The 18,098-nt window shown below is 37.2% G+C and overlaps 1 protein-coding gene across 21 annotated transcripts in view; it reads left to right on the top strand.

Annotated features, from left to right (window-relative positions):
• The window catches only part of ARHGAP12 (Rho GTPase activating protein 12), a 118,296-nt gene that overhangs the window by 3,589 nt on the left and 96,609 nt on the right, over window positions 1-18,098 (top strand). For 19 of the 21 annotated variants that reach the window (XM_070601736.1, XM_070601746.1, XM_070601752.1 and 16 more), the window contains exons 2-3: window positions 11,194-11,232; window positions 12,939-13,692. The exons of the other annotated variants lie outside the window; for them this stretch is intronic. In XM_070601736.1, coding sequence (XP_070457837.1) covers window positions 13,015-13,692 — 678 coding nt within the window. In that variant the 5' untranslated portion in view covers window positions 11,194-11,232; window positions 12,939-13,014. The remainder of the gene's footprint in view (window positions 1-11,193; window positions 11,233-12,938; window positions 13,693-18,098) is intronic. 21 annotated transcript variants of the gene reach the window in all.

Genomic DNA, 18,098 nt, shown 5'->3' on the forward strand with positions numbered 1-18,098 from the left:
ATGTTGATATTAGGGGAAATGGTGTACAAGGTGTGTGGGGAATTCTCTGCACTATCTTTGCAATAATTCTGTAAATCTAAAACTCCTCTAAAGTAAAAAGTCTGTTGTTTTTTCCATGAAGCTGTCCGGGTGAGTCCAGATCCAGATCACTGACCCTGCCTGCACCGCTGCAGCTCGGGGAGTGGGGCGGAGGCTAGGATTAGGTCTGAGAGGGTGATGATAGTTGTATTTTCGTAATTAGGGCTACAATTTATAAAGCACTTACCTAATGTGCCAGGCATTGTACCACATGCTTTACACATATTTACTCATTTAATTCTTCCAATATGTGGTATGTACTGTAAAAATCTCTGTTTCACACATGGAAACAACGGAGGCTCAGAGAGGTTACGTGACTCGTCTTAGGTCCCGTAGGTAGCAAGAGGCAGAGACGGGGACTTCTGAGGAGGGACCGATTTTATAAGCCATCAGTTCATTGGTGAGTGTTTTTCTACTCTAACCTTTGCTTCTCTGAGAAGCAGTGGTTAGTGTGGATAGTCTTTCTCGTGCCTGGTTCTTTTCTCTTTCCATTCTCTCAAGGATCTTTTCAGGTTTGTGTTGTTTCCTTTGTTTTACAAATAAGTTAAGGTGCTCAGGGTCTGAGAGCTGATAAACAGCAAATCTTAGACTTAAATTTGAGGCCTCTGACCCTGAGTTCTGTGCTGTTTTCCTTTACAACAGGAGAAAATAGAATATATTTTGAAGTTAGAGTGATATCTTTAAAAGTTTTTTGGAAATTACCTGTATTTTGGTATATATTATTGGTTTGTTTAAAAAATCAGTTTTATTGAGGTGTAACATACATACACTAAACTGCACTAACACTCAACAATAAAAAAGAATTAAGTCCAGATACGTAAAACAACATGGATGAATCTCGAAAGCTTTACTGTTAGTGAAACAAGCCAGACAGCAGGCTGCATGCTGCGTGGTTTGTGAGTGCTCTTCTGTCACAGCTTCGCGTCCATAGTAAGCAGTGATGAATGTGATGCTCTCTGTCATGCTTTATAGTTTTACTAAGTATTTTTTCACATTTTCCCTTTCTGTTCTCATATGGATCTTTTGAGGTTTGTATTGTTTCCTCTTTTACAGATGGGTGTACCACAGTTTGTTTAGGCATTCACCAGTTGATAGGCCTTTGGGTTGCTTCCAATTTCTAGTTGTTATGAATGAAGCTTTTATGAATGTTCATGTGAGGCCTTTGCATGGACTTATGTTTTCTTTTCTCTTGGGTGAATACCTAGAAGAGGAATTGCTGGATCATATGGTAAATGTGTGTTTACCTTTATAAGAAACTGTCAAAATGTTTTCCAAAGTGGCTGTACCATTCTGCATTCCCACCAGCAATGAATGAGAGTTTCAGCTGCTGGTATCCTTACCATATGAAATATCATACGCCTGTGTATGTATATATTTAAAGCCATCCTAGCAGGAGGTAGTGATATATGGAGCCTTTAATTTGCATTATTTGGGTTTTGTTTAACAGCTTTATTGAGGTATAATTGTTGTATAATAAACTGCACATAAGTTAAATGTGCAATTTGAGGAGTTTTGACATATGTATGTACCTGTGAAACCATCACCATTATCACAGTAATGAACATATTTATTCCCCCCCCATCATTTTCTTGAGTCCCTTTGTGATTCCTGGTGACTATTGATTTGCTTTCTGTCACTATGGATTAGTTTGTATTTTCTAGAATCTTATGCAGATGGAATCATATGGTATGCAGTCTTTCTTGTCTATAGTTTTTCGCTCAGCAAAACTGTTCTGAAATTCCTCCAGTTTCTTGGGTGTGTCAGCAGTTCATTCCTTTTTATTGCTGAGTGGTATCCCATTGTGTGGATATGCCACAGTTCGTTTATCTCCTCACCTGTTCATGGACTTTGGGTTGTTTCCAGTTTGGAGCTGTTAGCAATAAAGCTGCTGCGAACATTCACGTACCGGTCGTTGTGTGGACGTATGATTTCCTTCCTCTGGGGTAAATATCAAGGAGTAGAATCCCTGGGTCACATTCTGTAAGTTGTGTGGTATTATTTATGTTTTTTAATTTGCATTTCCCTAATGAATAAAGATGTTGGGTATCTTTTCATGGGCTTGTCAGTCTCTTTTGGATGTCTGTTTAAATTCTTTGCCCATTTTCATTGGGTTATCTATCTTATTCTTATTGACTTGTACAGTTCTTTGTATATTCTAGATATGAGTTCTTTGTTGGAGATGGTTTGTGTCTGTGTTCATGAAAAATATTGATCTGTGGTTTTTTTTTCTTACAATGTCTTTGGTTTTGGTATGGTGATAATGCTGACCTCATAGAATGAGTTGGGATATTTTCCGTCTTTCAGTTTTCTTTAAGAGGTTTATGTGGAATTTGTATTATCTTCCTCACATTGTTGGTGAAATTCACCAGTGAAGCCATCTGGGCCAGGACTGTTCTTTGTGGGAAGATTTTTAGAGACAGCTTCAATTTATTTATTAGACACAGGGCTATTTAGGTTGTCTGTTTATTCTTAAGCAATCTTTGGGTATTTGTCTTTCAAGTAATTTGTCCAGTTCATCTAAGTTGTTGGATTTATTGGAATAAAGTTGTTCAGAGTATCATCGTGTCTTCTGTTTGCCGTCGTTAGGATCTGAAGTTAGTCCCTTGTCTCATTTCTGATACTGGTAATTTGTGTCTTTTCTCCTAGGTTTCTGATCATTTTGGTTGGAGAGTTATCAGTATTACTGGTCTTCTCGAAGAACCAGTTTCTGGTTTCGTTGATTTCCTCCAACGTTGTTCTGTTTGCTCTTTCATTGATTTCTGCTCTGATCTTTATCACGTCCTTTTTCTGCTTGCTTTGGGTTTAATTTGGTCTTTATTTAATTTCTTAGAGTGGAAGTTTACATCACTGATTTGAGACCTTTTTTCTTTTCTAACATGGCCATAAATTTTCTCTAAGCACCACTTCAGCTGCATCCCACAAGTTTTGAGATGTCACGTTTTCGTTTTCATTCAGTTCACGTTTCTTGTTTTATCTCTTCTTTGATCTCTGAGTTATTTAAAAATGTGTTGTTTAGATTCCAACAACAAATTTGGGGCTTTCAGGATATCTTTTTATTAATTTAAAATTTAGCTTAATAGTCATACTGCATATAGCATACTTTGTATGATTTCAGCCCTTTTAAATTTATTGATATTTGGTTCATGGCGCAGAATATAGTCTACAGAAAATACGTGTTTCTAAGAAACTGCTGAACTGGCTGTGGAATGTAGCATTCCCACTAGCTCTGTATGAGTGCTGCACTTGTTGGTATCCTTGTCAGCACTTTGCATTGTCTTTGTTTTCTTTTTATATAACTTTATCTATTGTAGTTGGCATATAGTGATATCTTGTTTTGGTTTTAATTTGCATTATTAGGTTTTTAATGTTTTGTAAAATAATTTAAATTTGGATAAAAGTTAAGAATCGTGAAGTGTTTTCTTTTTTCCAGTAGAGGACAGAAAGATCTGAGAGATCAGTATTAGTAGTTCATCATTTGTGTGGACCTGCGTGTCACTTTTTGGTTTTCTAAAAGTTTGAATGTTTATTTACCTTTTAACATTTACTTTGAAAGAGGATATGTAGAAGCTATCTAAGGATTTCCGTGACACTTTTGGTATTTGAGTAGACATTTATTAGGTGATTTAGATTGTGTTTTCCAGCGACTCTTTATCGTGGGAATATACACCGTATAATATTTTGTTCCAAGTGTACACCGCATTTTGTCTAGCGATTCGTCCACCTGGGGACCTTTGGGTGGCTTCTACCTTTTGGCTATTGGGAATAATGCCGCTGTCAGCATGGGTGACAGATCTGCTGGGAGTCCCTGCTTTCAGTTCTTTTGGATGTATACTCAGAAGTGGAATTGCTGGATTATATGGTAATTTATGTTTGATGTTTTGAAAAAACACCACACTGTTTTCTCCAGTGGCTGCACCATTTTACATTCTCACCAGCAGTGCACAAGAATTCCGCTTTCTCCACATCCTCACCAACACTTGTTATTTCTGGGTGGTGGTGGTTTTTACAGTAGCCATCCTAGTGGCGTGAAGTGGTATCTCATTGTGGTTTTGATTTGCATTTCCCTGATGATTAATGATGTTGAGCATCTTTTCATATGCCTACTGACCATCTGTATATCTTCTTTGGAAAAATGTCTATTCAAGTCCTTTTCCTACAATGACTCTTCTTATCACAATGTTAATTTGAAGTAGATTGGCATAATTTAAGCATTATGAAGTGTACTTTTTTCTTTTTTTAAATAAGTTACTAATTTCTGACTATAACTTTGCAGTTGCCAGACCTTAATAATCACTACACTTGTGGATGTATTTGCCTTTGTTTTATCTTTTTTTAAAGCATGAGATTTGGTATACATTTGAAAGTGTCTGAATGTAAGTAGTTATTTCAAAGATTTTCTTTAAGAGGCTAATGTGTATAGTTTGGGAGGAATATCTGAATGAGTTGGAGGAGGTGTTAATGCCTGGGCAACCAGTATAGTTGGGAAGTGAATGAAATTTTTCTTCTATAGTAAATTAGAGGATTAGAAATCCTATTAAGCTTTATAAAGACCAAGGTTATGATTTTCTTACTAATACACAGCCTGTATAACAACATAAAGTGAGACCTGGGCATGCTGCTTCCCCAATGGAAAATCAAGGTACTGTTACTAGAAGGGAGTGGGTGAGGTGTCACAGAGGCAAGATCAAAATTATGTGAATCAGAGGCCAGCCTGGTGGCATAGTGGTTAAGTTCGTGTGCTCTGCTTTGGTGGCCTGGGATTCGCAGGTTCAGATCCTGAGTGCGGACCTAGCACTGCTCATCAAGCCATGCTGTGGTGGCATCTCACATAAAGTAGAGGAAGATTGGCACAGATGTTAGCTCAGTGACAGTCTTCCTCAAGCAAAAGAAGGAAGATTGGCAATAGATGTTAGCTCAGGGCCAATCTTCCTCACCAAAAAAAAAAAAAAAAAAAATTTGTGTGAACCATAAAAAAGTTAATTTCTTTCTGTTTTTCTTTTTTTAACTTAATTATTTTAGAAAGTTATTAAGAAATTAAAATATGGGACTGAGGTCTTGAGGGTATAGAAGGAAGAATCCATTGATTGAGTGCATTTAGAAGGGAGTAAAGAGAAAGCTGAAAAAGCATAGGAGCAGAATGAACATCATAAAAGGGTGGTTTTAAAGGTTAATGTGTGGCTGTTATCGATACGGGTAGCTTTTGATGAAATAGTAGAATCTTAGGGAAGAGGAAGTTAACCTATTGGCTCAAGAAAAAACTCTTTTTGCTCTTAAACTTTTTACTAACTGAGTTTTTTTACCTTATAGGCTATCTTGGTATCCTACATCATCACATTAAAACTCTTAGTGTGTGCAAGTGGATCTCAGGGAGTTAAAACTAAGTTTAATGTTTAATGTTTTTGGTCTGAAAAGTCTTGATCAGGACTGTTTACTAAAGTACTGAGTTTTTGAGATTTTTTTGGAATACAATAGGCTTCTCATTTTCTGCTCTGTCATGCATTAACTGGGTCAGTATTTACATCTCCATGTATAAGAGATCCATTTTAGAGAGAACCCCAGTACTTCTTAAATAATTGTAATTTGTGTTTTGATGAGAAAAACAGGCACTGTCATTCTCCATAAATGCAATGTCTAAAAGAACAAAGGAAATGTGAGTTTATTTAAATTGTTTGAATGTGGGACAGCATAATATATATTAATCTGAATATCAAATATGCATGCTGTCACTTTTAATTTGAGTTATTGTTTAAGAAGACAGTTGTCTAATAATAAACATTTAAATCAAGTACCTAAAATCCAGATGGGGGAGGGGCAGGGGTCAATATGGTGCTACAAGGGGCTCATCTTGTGTATTTCCTTCCCCAGTCCTAGAGTCAGCCATTTCTCCAAATAGCCTTGGTTCCTTTGAAGAATGGTATTAGAAACCAAATCTGGGTGCCAGGTGTGCTTGTTGCTGCTAGGGTGTCATTTTTACTGGCAGCAAGGAAATGTGTACATGTGTGCTAAGCAGTATATAGACACATAGCTGTAATATTTCTTTATGTAATCAACTGTATCCATGGTAAGCTAAAAATGAGTTCGTGTTGGTGTCTCCAAGTCTAATCCATTACCATATGGATCATTCCAGCCTACTCCCCTTATCTGTAAATTCCTGCTCCAATATTGAGGAACCTGAGTATATACTATACTATATAGTATCTATATGTACTATCTATACTATACCAGTAGAGATGTATTACCAGAATTTGTAACTCGTACCCCCAAGGGAAACGTTTTTATTAGAGCACAGTTGCTTTGCCTGTATTCTTATAGACCCCACTTATTTCCAGAATTAGTTAGCATCTTCTTCCCCTCCCCCCCGTTCAGTAAGTTTGTTCCCTATATTTGTAATACTGTTAGACTATTTTGTCTCATCTGCTTTCCATCCTGGGATTCCCCCGACCTCCTAAATGATTTTTTAAAATTTGCGTACATTGAAGTTCCCACTTTGTATTTTAAGGATTAATGGGTTTTGACAAGTACATAATGTCATATATCCAACATTGCAGTATCGTACGAAATAGTTTTATTGACCTAAAGGAATCCTCTGAGCTTCACCTATGGACTCTTCCTTGCTTCCTTCCACCCCGGCAATTACTGTCTCTATGGTTTTGACTTTTTAGAATGTCATATAATTGAAATAATTCTATACGTGGCTTTTTCAGACTGCTTTCACTTAGCAAAATCTAGCTAAGATTCATTTGTGTCTCTGTAGCTTGATAGCTCATTTCTTTTTATCACTGAATAATGTTCCATTGTACAGATGTCTCACAGTTTATCTTTTCTCTTATTGAAGGACATCTTGGTTGCTTCCAGTTTTTGGCAGTTATAAATAAAGCTGCAATAAATATTTGCATACAGGACTTTTTGTGGAAGGAAGTTTTCAGCTCATTTGGATAAATACCTAGGAGTGTGATTGCTAGAACATATGGTAAGACCATGTTTAGCTTTGTAAGAAACGGCTAAACTGTCTTCCAAAGCGGCCGTATCATTTTGCATTCCTGCCAGCAGTGAATGAAAGTTCCTGTTGCTCTACATCCTCACCAGCATTTAGTGTTGTCAGCTTTTAGATTTTAGCCATTTTAATAGGTGTGCCGTGGTATCTTGTTTGACTTTGCAATTCCCTAATGACTTGACGTTGATCACTTTTTCGTCTGCTTATTTGCCATCTGTATATTTTTTTTTTTTCTGCTTTGTCTCCATAAATCCCCCCAGTACATTGTTGTGTATTTTAGTTGTGGGTCCTTCTAGTTGTGGCATGTGGGATGCCGCCTCTTCATGGCCTGACTAGCATGCCATGTCCGCACCCAGGACCGGAACTGGCGAAACCCTGGGCAGCGGAAGCGGAGCGCACGAACTTAACCACTTGGCCATGGGGCCAGCCCCTGTATATTTCTTTCTTGATGTGTCTTCTCAGATCCTTTTTCCATTTAAAACATTTGGTTCTTTTTGTTGAGTTTTAAGAGTTCTTTTTGTATTTTGGATACAAGTCCTTCATCAGATGTGTCTTGCAAATATTTTCTCCTTGTCTGGTTTATGTTTTTATTCTCTAGCAGTGTCTTTAGAGCAGAAGTTTTAAATTTCAATAAAGTCTCAATTTTTTTTTATTGAGGTTATGATAGTTTACAACATTGTGAAATTTCATTTGTACGTTATTATTTGTCAGTCACCATATAGGTGTGCCCCTTCACCCTTTGTGCAAGTCCTACTTACTTTTTTCTTTGATGGATGGTGTGTTTAGTGGTGTATCAAAAAAACTCATGGCCACACTCATGGCCATATTTCTTCCTTTTTAAATTGGAATATTTTCTCCATTCTTGTAACAATCCAAGAAAAAGTCGTGTCCACCCCATTTCTGATTAAGAAAGACTTCTTGGCACAAATCTTCCGAAAATACTCTATGCAAAAGTCACGTTTATTGAAATATCCTTGCTTTCAGTAAAGTTTCTTTTCTTCTTTCCTCATTTTTGTTTCAGATTTAAATATTGGTTTTGAATTTCCTTTACCAGTTTTCACTTGACTGTGTTCTCTACAGCTTCCCAGTTACCCATTATTTCCTGTATCCTTTCTGCTGTTCGTATTTTGCTGTTTCTTTTTAGCCAGAATAGTTTATGATATTAATCACTATATTTTCCTTCTCTTATTTAGGCCTAAAAAAAAGTCTTATATTCTGTGCGTTTTTATTCTTAGAAAACAGGGATTGTGCATTAAGAAAAAAGTTTAAGTGCCCTGCAGTGGCCTATGATTTCTTGTTTAAGTGTACAATTTACAAAATTATTTTGTGGAATAATTTCTTTGGCTGGAATTTATGATAGAATTGTTCGTAACGTTTTTGTTTGTGCTCGTTAAGTCTGATTTCTTTAATAGAGGCCTGTTTAGGGATTAATTTTAGACAAATAGTTTTAAAACTGCTAGGAGGACTGCAGATCAAGAATCTGCTTAAGTTGTGTTTTTAAGTCGGTTGCTATTTACTTGTGAGGCTATATTAAAATTTTGTTGTTCATGGTGTTAGAATTGCTAAATAGGTTGTACATATATGTGTATTGGACTTGAATTATAAACTCATTAGTTATGGATGTATTTACTGTACTTCTCGTAAGGTTTTGTTTACTTGTTTACTTTTTTGATATACCTAGTAAGGATATCATGCTGAGAGACACAGTTGATTAAAACAGATGTTCTGGGGGAGGAAAGTAACATTTGCCGAGCCGTGTAATTAGTGGTAGGAAAGAGAATGAGAAATTGGCGGACAGAAAGGAGGAGGCTAAGTTTTAAAATAGCATGATAGCAAGTTCTGGATCTGACTGAGGGAAGAGAAGTAAAAGATGTGTGCAGTTGTGTCTCTACGTGTATGTCTGTCCTTGTTGAAACATGAAGAAGAAGATGGGTTAGAGCCATGAAAAGCCTATGATGGGTATTTTTGAAACTGCAGAGAAAAGTGATTGTCGGTACTGGACCGTGATAGGCAAAAACTTTATATACTGGTTGTTGTGTGCTTAGTAGGTGTGTGTGTGTGATGAATGTGGATGGAGGAGTGTGGTGATAAGAATAGAATATATTTCAATTAGAGGAGTGTTGTGCTTGGAGGGCGTTGCAGTTGAGTGAGTGAGATTCTAACCGAAATACTTGAGAGGGTAAAGTACCAGGATAGACAATGCTCAGCCTAATCTGAAGAGAGGAATCCACAGGTTTGGGGAATACAGGAAGAAACAAACCAACCAAAGTTAAAACTGTTAACATTGGTTTAATATAGCTTATATTTTTAAATAAAAATAGGTGACATAAGTTATTCACACATTTGCAGATAATTTTCACTTAGATCTAAGTTTTTGGAGCTACCTGATGATAATTTTAATTTTCTTTGACTGCTTAGTGTATAGTAAGGCTTTTCTCTTCCATTTTATTTTGTCTAACTTTTCCTAGACCTTGGCTTATAATACGTAATTCCTGCTATGTGACTTTCTAGAAGTTTATAATTTTGTCTCTCTTACGGGCTTCTCAGTTTCATTCCCACTCCCACCCCAGTATTAACTAGAATTTTTTCTCGGCTCCTATTCTCTTATCCCATTGTGCCCACTCTTGCTCATGTCGTCTGCCTCGATATCTAACTACCTCTTCTGTGTCTTTTGACTACTTCTCCACCTGCTTGTGTTCCCAGTCCTCACTGCATTTAACTGAAACTTTAGATTGGATGTCTCCTGTTGAACATAGTGAAACTAACTTCTTTATCTTTCTCCCTGACTCCTCCTTCATACTTATCTTTGTAGTCACTGAGGAAGGTGTAGTCATAAAGCCTGGCAGTGAAAGAGACCGCACATGGACTAGCCTTTAACCCATTGTCGCTCCCCACTCCACAGCCCCTCTCCTACTAGCATGAAATCGTACAGTTTACTTGTTACTCCTCATACTTTCCTTTTCTCCATTCTTGTGGATCAATGTCTGGCAGTTATAGTGTGTCTGAGCTCTATAACCTTCAGCATATTCCCTTACTTGTTTCAACATCTTTGAAGATACTTAAGTTATTTTATACTTCCTGGAAAGAAAAAAGAAAAAAAAAGTCACCTGAGGATAAGTATTTCAATGTAGAATTCTGTAAAGTTGTATTGAAAAACTTTTATGTGGGTAAAAGGATTAAGTAAAGCACATAGCTACTAATGTCTTGGTAATGCATGAAAGTAGAGGCTGAACGTTTGGACGGTTAGAATTTCTATTTAGTGGGGTGGGAAAGACCAGCCGGATTTGGCAGGGTCGGGGGGCGGGGGGCTCGGTGGGTAGAGATAGGGAGTAGATTTTGCATGTGGTCTGGGTTAGGTGCCTACTAGAACATGAAGTGGATTCAGTTGTTCTGTGTCAGTAGTCTCTTTTAATCTAGAAGAATCCTCCCTTTTTCATTTTTCGTGAAATTGATTCTTTTGAAGAGTTCAAGTCTGTTGTCTAATAGAATGTCTCACATTCTGGATTTAATTGTGTCCTGGTTATTAGCTGAAGGTTAAACATTTTTTGACAAGAATACAGCATAGGTGACATTGTATGTCTTATTGCCTCACATTAGGAGGCATATACCATCAGGTTGTCCCACTGTTGGGATTGCTAAGTTTGATCGCTTGCTTGAGCCCATGGCTGCCAGATTCCTCCATTGTAAAGGTCTAGTTCCCTACTCATAATTAGTAAGTAATCTGTGGGGAAATACGTTAGGGCTCCCAATACCTTTTAACATTTGTTCTCATTTTACCCACAGTACCATCAACTTGAAAAACAGTTCTGTCTAATTTTACAAAGTTGTTTCATATAATTAGAAGTTTAAAAAGATACTTCTGTCAGAATAAAATGTAAGGGGCGGAAATGAAGTTGAAACCATGTGGAACTGAAGTAGGAGAGGCAGTGGTAAAAGATCCCTTGTGTTTGTCCCTATTTGAAGGGTGGTACCGAACACAGTCGTGATCTGTAAAATTGTACTCTTCCTTATAGCTGTTATAAAAAAGTTATGCTTCTGAAAGGGTGAGCACTATTATCTTCTTAGCCTTCTTGAAGCAATCCTCTTAAAGTTAATGAACTTTATTTTTGTTGTTGTTGTAGGTTTAAGTGAAATACTGGGTGTTTGTTTCTCCTTCTAAGGTAAGTTTTTTATTTTTTTTTTAAATGACATTACTGTATTAACTTTGTTATTCAAGTAGTTTGTCTAGAAAGTAAATTTTAGATACTGAAGTTGTATCACTAATTTACCTATCCCCTGGGCTTATGGGCTTTATCTGTTACAGAGAAGAATATTGTCCTCAGGGAATGATTGTTATTGCACATACATTGTACAGTAATATTATGCCCGGCACTTGGGTGCTGAGAAAAATTGGTAGGTTGTCACAGGACCGTGGGTAAACATTTCTGGTACGTGTCAGTCTTCAGAATTACTTAGGTTTTCCTTAGGATCCTTGAACATTGGGTTGAGTGTATTAGTTTCTTAGGGCTATTCTAACAAAGTGGGTGGCTTAAAACAACAAAAACTTATTCTCCCACTGTTCTGGAGGCTAGATGTCCAAAATAAAGCCATCAGCAGGGCTGTGTTCCATTTGAAGGCTCTAGGAGAGAATCCTTCCTTGCCTCATCCTCGGTTTGCTGGCAGTCCTTGGTGTTACTTGGCTTGTAGCCGCCTCCCTCCCGTTTCTGCCTCTGTCTTTGTGTGGTTTTGTTCCCTCTGTGTGGCTCCTCTCCTTGTCTCCAAATCTCCCTCTCCTCATAAAGACGCCAGTCATTGGATTTCAGGGTCTACTCTAATTAAGAATGACCTTAACTTAAATTCATTACATCTGCAAAGATCCTATTTCCAAATAAGATCACATTCACAGGTCCTGAAGTTAGGACTTCAACATCTTTTTGGGGAACATGATTCATCCCATGATGGCTTGACTTGAGTTGTAGCAATATCGAGATGCTATAATCATTTTAAAGATTGAATGCTGTGTTCTTTGAGGGTGCTAAAATATTTTGGAATTGACGTAGAAATAAAAGTGAATCTTAGATTTCTCAAGGCAATTTAGGGCCATTTCTAATAGACTTTGAATGGGGAGAGGGTGTATGGGTTTTTAACATTTACAGGTAAAAAGACTGGTTATTTGTTGGCATTTGTAGGCTTCAACCTAACAAGGTTGTAGCCCTCCTGAGGCCGACATAAGAGGGAAACAAAATAAGCCAGCAGTTTCTCTTCTTTATCTGTGTGTGTATTTTGCCTAATGATAACAGTGCTGTCCTTTTTATCCATTTGTATTAGGAAAGGAAGCTTCTGTAATTGGATAACTTTTTTTTTTAAGCCCATTCATGCTCTTGATCGTTTTAGAAAATAGACTACAGGGTCATTGAAATTTAGGGTGGTTGAAATTCAGCTCCAGTGTTAAGCAGGGTCTTAGGTAAGGCATGCAGTGAACCTAGCTCAGTGCCTGGCCCTTCATAAGTACCTAAGACGTATTAGCTGTTATTAGTGAGCCTTTGTAAGCAAGTGAAGGAGATTGAGGTAGTCCTGAAAAGAAGGAAAGTCCTTTTCACTTCTTATTTTTGATAGTCTTGTGTCTGGCTGGTTAGTGTATTTACTGTTCCAGTCATTGGTTTGGTTTTGGTCATACATGACTGAAAAATGTTGGTTTAGTTAAAATGAGAGTTTTTAATGTAGGGTAATACATATAATGTTAGACGTGTTTACTTTCTGGGGTTCGCGATTTGAAGGTAGTGTTCTGTAAATGACTTGTATTATATGATGCTTGTGAGCAAATATTAAAAATCCAGACTACATTAACATTTTTCTTCATTCTTTTCCTCCTTTTAAATAAAAATAGCTATATTAATCCAAAAGCCATAAAACCATAATGTGGCATACCATCCTTTCTGAGAGGTGAATGTTACTGACTAAAAATGGCTGACAGAAGTGGGAAGATTGTTCCAGGACAAGTGTATATTGAAGTGGAATATGATTATGAATATGAAGCAAAGGACAGAAAGATTGTGATAAAACAAGGGGAACGATACATCTTGGTGAAGAAGACCAATGATGACTGGTGGCAAGTAAAACCAGATGAGAATTCCAAAGCATTTTATGTGCCAGCCCAGTATGTGAAGGAGGTCACCCGCAAAGCTCTAATGCCACCTGTTAAACAGGCAGTGGGACTGCCAAATAATTCCATGAAAATGATACAGAGTCTGCATCTTCAGAGATCAACAGAAAATGTGAACAAATTGCCTGAGCTTTCAAGTTTTGGAAAGCCATCCTCGTCTGTTCACGGAACAGGTCTCATTCGTGATGCCAATCAGAATTTTGGGCCCAATTATAATCCAGGTCAGACTCTCAACCTAAGCCTGGACCTGACCCATAATAATGGAAAGTTTAACAGTGACTCACATTCTCCTAAGGCTTCCGGCCAGAATAGGACACGCTTATTTGGTCACTTTCCTGGTCCGGAGTTCTTGGACGTAGAGAAAAGTAGCTTCTCCCAGGAACAGTCTTGTGATTCAGCAGGAGAAGGCTCAGAAAGGATACTTCAAGATTCTGAATCAGGTGATGAACTGAGCAGCAGCTCCACTGAGCAGATAAGGGTAAGATTAAAAGTAGAATGATGAAATACTTGTACACATCAATAACAACATTATAGATTTTATTTTAATTAAAATCTTTGAGAGAGTTCACAATTGTTTGTTTTGCTTTGTATTTTCATAGTACATGGGTTCTATCCTGATTTAAAAGATAGAGAAGCTGTGAAATAACGTGTGACGTTGGTAAAGGTTCACTTTGTGGTTTCCATAATTATTCTTGTGCTTATAGGACTGCTTTAAGTGTGGAAAAGTTTTTTCTTTTCTCTCTGTTGATTATGGATAAGAGAGAGAGGATTTACTTAATTTACCCAGTAATGATACTTCTTTTACTAGAAAAAGTTTGTTTTCTAGCTGTACTCTTTTTGACTTGTTTCTGGTAAGTCCCCTTCAGGTAATAAAGGATGTATGAGGAAAGATGTCACTGGAATGTCAACTGCTAACTCTTGTTCTTTTGAACATGTTTATTAACTTTGAATATAAAAAAAATATTGAGCTCATAAACTTTTACCTCCATTCATGCACTTTTGTGTTGTAAGTGTCTGAGTATCCACACTTGGTGGAAACTTTTATATGTCTGTGGTTCAAGTTTTCTTTTTCCCTTACCTAACTTTATTTTGAGGTTAGTGTATGCCTTTTATTTGTCAAGTAAGGTGAAGTAATTTTAAAAGCACATGCATGAAATTGAAACTTGAATGTATTACAAAAAATCTAATTTTAAGTGAATTTAAAAATTGATAAATTTTTGGCCTAAGGCTGCATTTTAAGATTTATTCATCACGTTAAGTCAGTGAATAATTGTGAGGCTGCTCTTAGGGGTGATCTGATTGTAATGGAGCTAGTATGTTTTTTCGATAGCTTTTAATTTTTCTTATGACATTTTGAATGGAAATAGGAAAAAGGGAAGATTCTCCAGGAAAACCTTTTTTTTTTGTCTTCTTTATTTTTTCATTGGGGTAACATTGGTTTATAACATTATATAAATTTCAGGTGTACATCGTAATATTTCAGTTTCTGTTTAGATTACATGGTGTTCAGCACCCAAAGACTAATTACAACCCATCACCACACACACACACCTAATCACCCCTTTCTTCCTCGCTTCTCCTCTGGTAACCACCAATCCAATCTCTGTCTCTATGTGTTTGTTTATTGTTGTTTTTATCTTCTACCTATGAGTAAGATCATATGGTATTTAACTTTCTCCCTCTGACTTATTTTGCTTAGCATAATACCCTCAAGGTCCATTCATGTTGTCACAAATGACCATATTTCATCCTTTTTGGTGGCTGAGTGGTATTCCATTGTGTGTATATACCACATCTTCTTTATCCCTTGGTCCCTTGATGGGCACCTAGGTTGCTTCTAAGTCTTGGCTATTGTGAATAATGCTGCAGTGAACATAGGGGTGCATGTGTCTTTATGCATTTGTGTTTTCAAGTTCTTTGGATAAATACCCAGCAGTGGAATAGTTGGATTATATGGTAGATCTATTTTTAATTTTTTGAGAAATCTCCATACAGTTTTCAGTAGTGGCTGCACCAGTTTGCACTCCCACCAGCAGTATACAAGGGTTCCCTTCTCTTCACATCCTCTCCAACACTTATTGTTTCCTGTCTTGTTAATTATAGCCCTTTCTGACCGGAGTGAAGTGATATCTCATTGTAGTTTTGATTTGCGTTTCCTTGATAGTTAATGACGTTGAGCATCTTTTCATGTGCCTGTTGACCATCTGTATGTCTTCTTTGGAGAAATGTCTGTTCACATCTTTGGCCCATTTTTTAATTGGGTTGTTAGTTTTTTTGTTGTTGAGATGTATGAGTTCTTTGTATGTTTTGGATATTAACCCCTTATCAGATAAATGGTTTGCAAATATCTTCTTCCAGTTGTTAGACTGTCTTTTCATTTTGTTGATGGTTTCCTTTGCTTTGCAGAAGCTTTTTAGTTTGTTTGATGTAGTCCCATTTGTTTATTTTTTCTATTGCCCAGTCATACATGATATTTGAAAATATGCTGCCTAGACTGATGTTGAAGAGTGTACTGCTTATATTTTCTTCTAGAAGTTTCATGTCTTCCATTCAAGTCTTTAATCCATTTTGAGTTCAGTTTTGCCTGTGGTGTAAGATAATGGTCTACTTTCATTCTTTTGCATGTTGCCGTCCACTTTTCACAACACCACTTTCCTTTCTCCATTGTATGTTCTTGGCTGCCTTGTCAAAAATCATATCATAAATGTATGGGTTTATTTCTGGGCTCTCAAATCTTTCCATTGCTTGGGTGTCTGTTTTTTTGCCAGTACCATGCTGTTTTGATTACTATAGCTTTGAAATATATTTTGAAATCAGGGAGTGTGATACCTCCAGCTTTGTTCTTTTTTCTCAGGGTTCCTTTGGCTATTCAGGGTCTCTTGTTGTTCCATATAAATTTTAGGATTCGTTTTTCTATTTCTGTGAAAAACGTTGTTGGAACTTTGATAGGGATTGCATTGAATCTGTAGATTGCTTTAGAAAGTATGAACATTTTAACGATGTTAATTCTTCCAATCCAAGAGCATGGAATATCTTTTCTAGGAAAACATCTGATGTTTGAGGTCACGGCAGTTACATGAAGTAGCACTGGCAGTTTCTTATCACGTCTTAGTAGACTTACTTTCTTCAGTCTTTATGCGATACTTTCACATAGAATATATAGTGTTTCCTGGAATTTTTCTATACATGGCTCCTTGTTGAACTAGTGGGACTTGGGAAAGGCATGTGTTTTCCATTCCATCCAGCCATCACTGCTATTTCATACTTCAAATCATACTTTATATTTAGGTATGCTAGCAATCCTGGTTCTCTTCATTATGGTCGTCTTAAATTCACTGCATGGAAGTTCATGGCCTGTAACATCTCCTGGGCCCTTAACACTGTTTGGAAATCCTATTAGATTTCTCTGCCAGTCCTCTTCCTAACTCTTCATGGCACCTGTTTCAAACCTTTTCCAATTTCTTCAGTTCTTTGATTCATTAGCTTTTCCCTGCTTTCTTATCAGATCAAGTTGCCTTCTATTTCACAGCAAAAATAAAAGTTGTGGGATAGAAACCACTTTGGCTTTGGGGAGGATGTACTGCACAGCAGGTAGTAGCACCAGCTTTAGATTTGAATCTGGTTCCTTGTCACTTAACAGCTGTGTGATAATTGGGGAAAATTACTTAACTTCTGTGTGCTTCAGTATCCTCGTCTGAAAATGGGATCACAGGGATGTCGAAGATTGAGTGAGTTACTATATCTAATATGCTTAGAACTATGCTTGGCACATAAGTGCATTAGGTATCTGTTGGCTGCTTAATAAATTACTCCCAAATCTAATGGCTTAAAACAGTAAATATTTATTATCTCAGTTTCTGTGGGTCAGTAATTCAGAAGCAGCTTAACTGGGTAGTTCTAAAGGCTTAGGGTCTCTTGTGAGGTTGCAGTCTTATGAAGGCTTGGCTGGGCCTGGAAGAGCTGCTTCTAAGATAGTTCGGTCACATGGTGCTAGTTCGGCCTCTTCACAGCTGCTTGAATGACTAGCTTTCCCCCAGAAGGAGTAATCCAAGAGAGAACAAGGTAGAAGCTGCGTGGTCTTTTATGTCTGAATCTTGGACGTTGCACACCGTCATATCCTGTTGATGACACAGTTCAGCCCTATTCTGTGGGAGGAGAAAACACAGGTTGTGAATATCAGGATACGAAGACATTGAGGGCCTCCTTGGAGGCCAGCTGTGATAGTAAGTATTCAATAAAATATAGCTATCGTTGTGTTACTTCTCTTATTTTTTCCACCATCAAATCTCTAAGTACACCCGTATGAGCAATCACCTTTCTCCCCAGTACAATGCAAACCTTGCTTCTCCTCGCAAAGGGCAGTCTCTTTATATTTGCTTTTCCCTCTTTTTCACAAACCTCTTGCAAAGATTCTGTACCATTGTGCTCATATGGCTTTAGATTCATTATTTACCAAGTTTTTTCCATGAGCATTTAGTAAAACTCTTCAACAATATCATCCTCTCTGAGTATCTCGTTATCACCCTGTCCCTTTACTGGCAACTTCTGGAGAGAGCTGTATATATTTGGCTTTTCTGCATTTGCTCATTTCCCACACACTCCTCAGCGTCTCCCAGTATGGCTTCTGGCTCCACCACTCCACCTAAACAGCTTCTGCTAAAAGGTTCTCATGGCTTCATTGTTGATAAATTACAGACAATTAAAAAATGTTTACACATAATCAATACCATTCTCACAGAGAACAAAATTAATAAATGACAATTTAAAATAGTTTTTCATTGAGGCATAGCATATAATCAAGTGTGTAAGTTGCACTCATCTTAAATGTACAGCTTGATGCATTTGTCTGTATGTATACACCTCTATAACCAACCCTAAGCCCCG

This window comes from Equus przewalskii, chromosome 30 (assembly GCF_037783145.1).
Source record: "Equus przewalskii isolate Varuska chromosome 30, EquPr2, whole genome shotgun sequence".
NCBI lineage: Eukaryota > Metazoa > Chordata > Mammalia > Perissodactyla > Equidae > Equus > Equus przewalskii.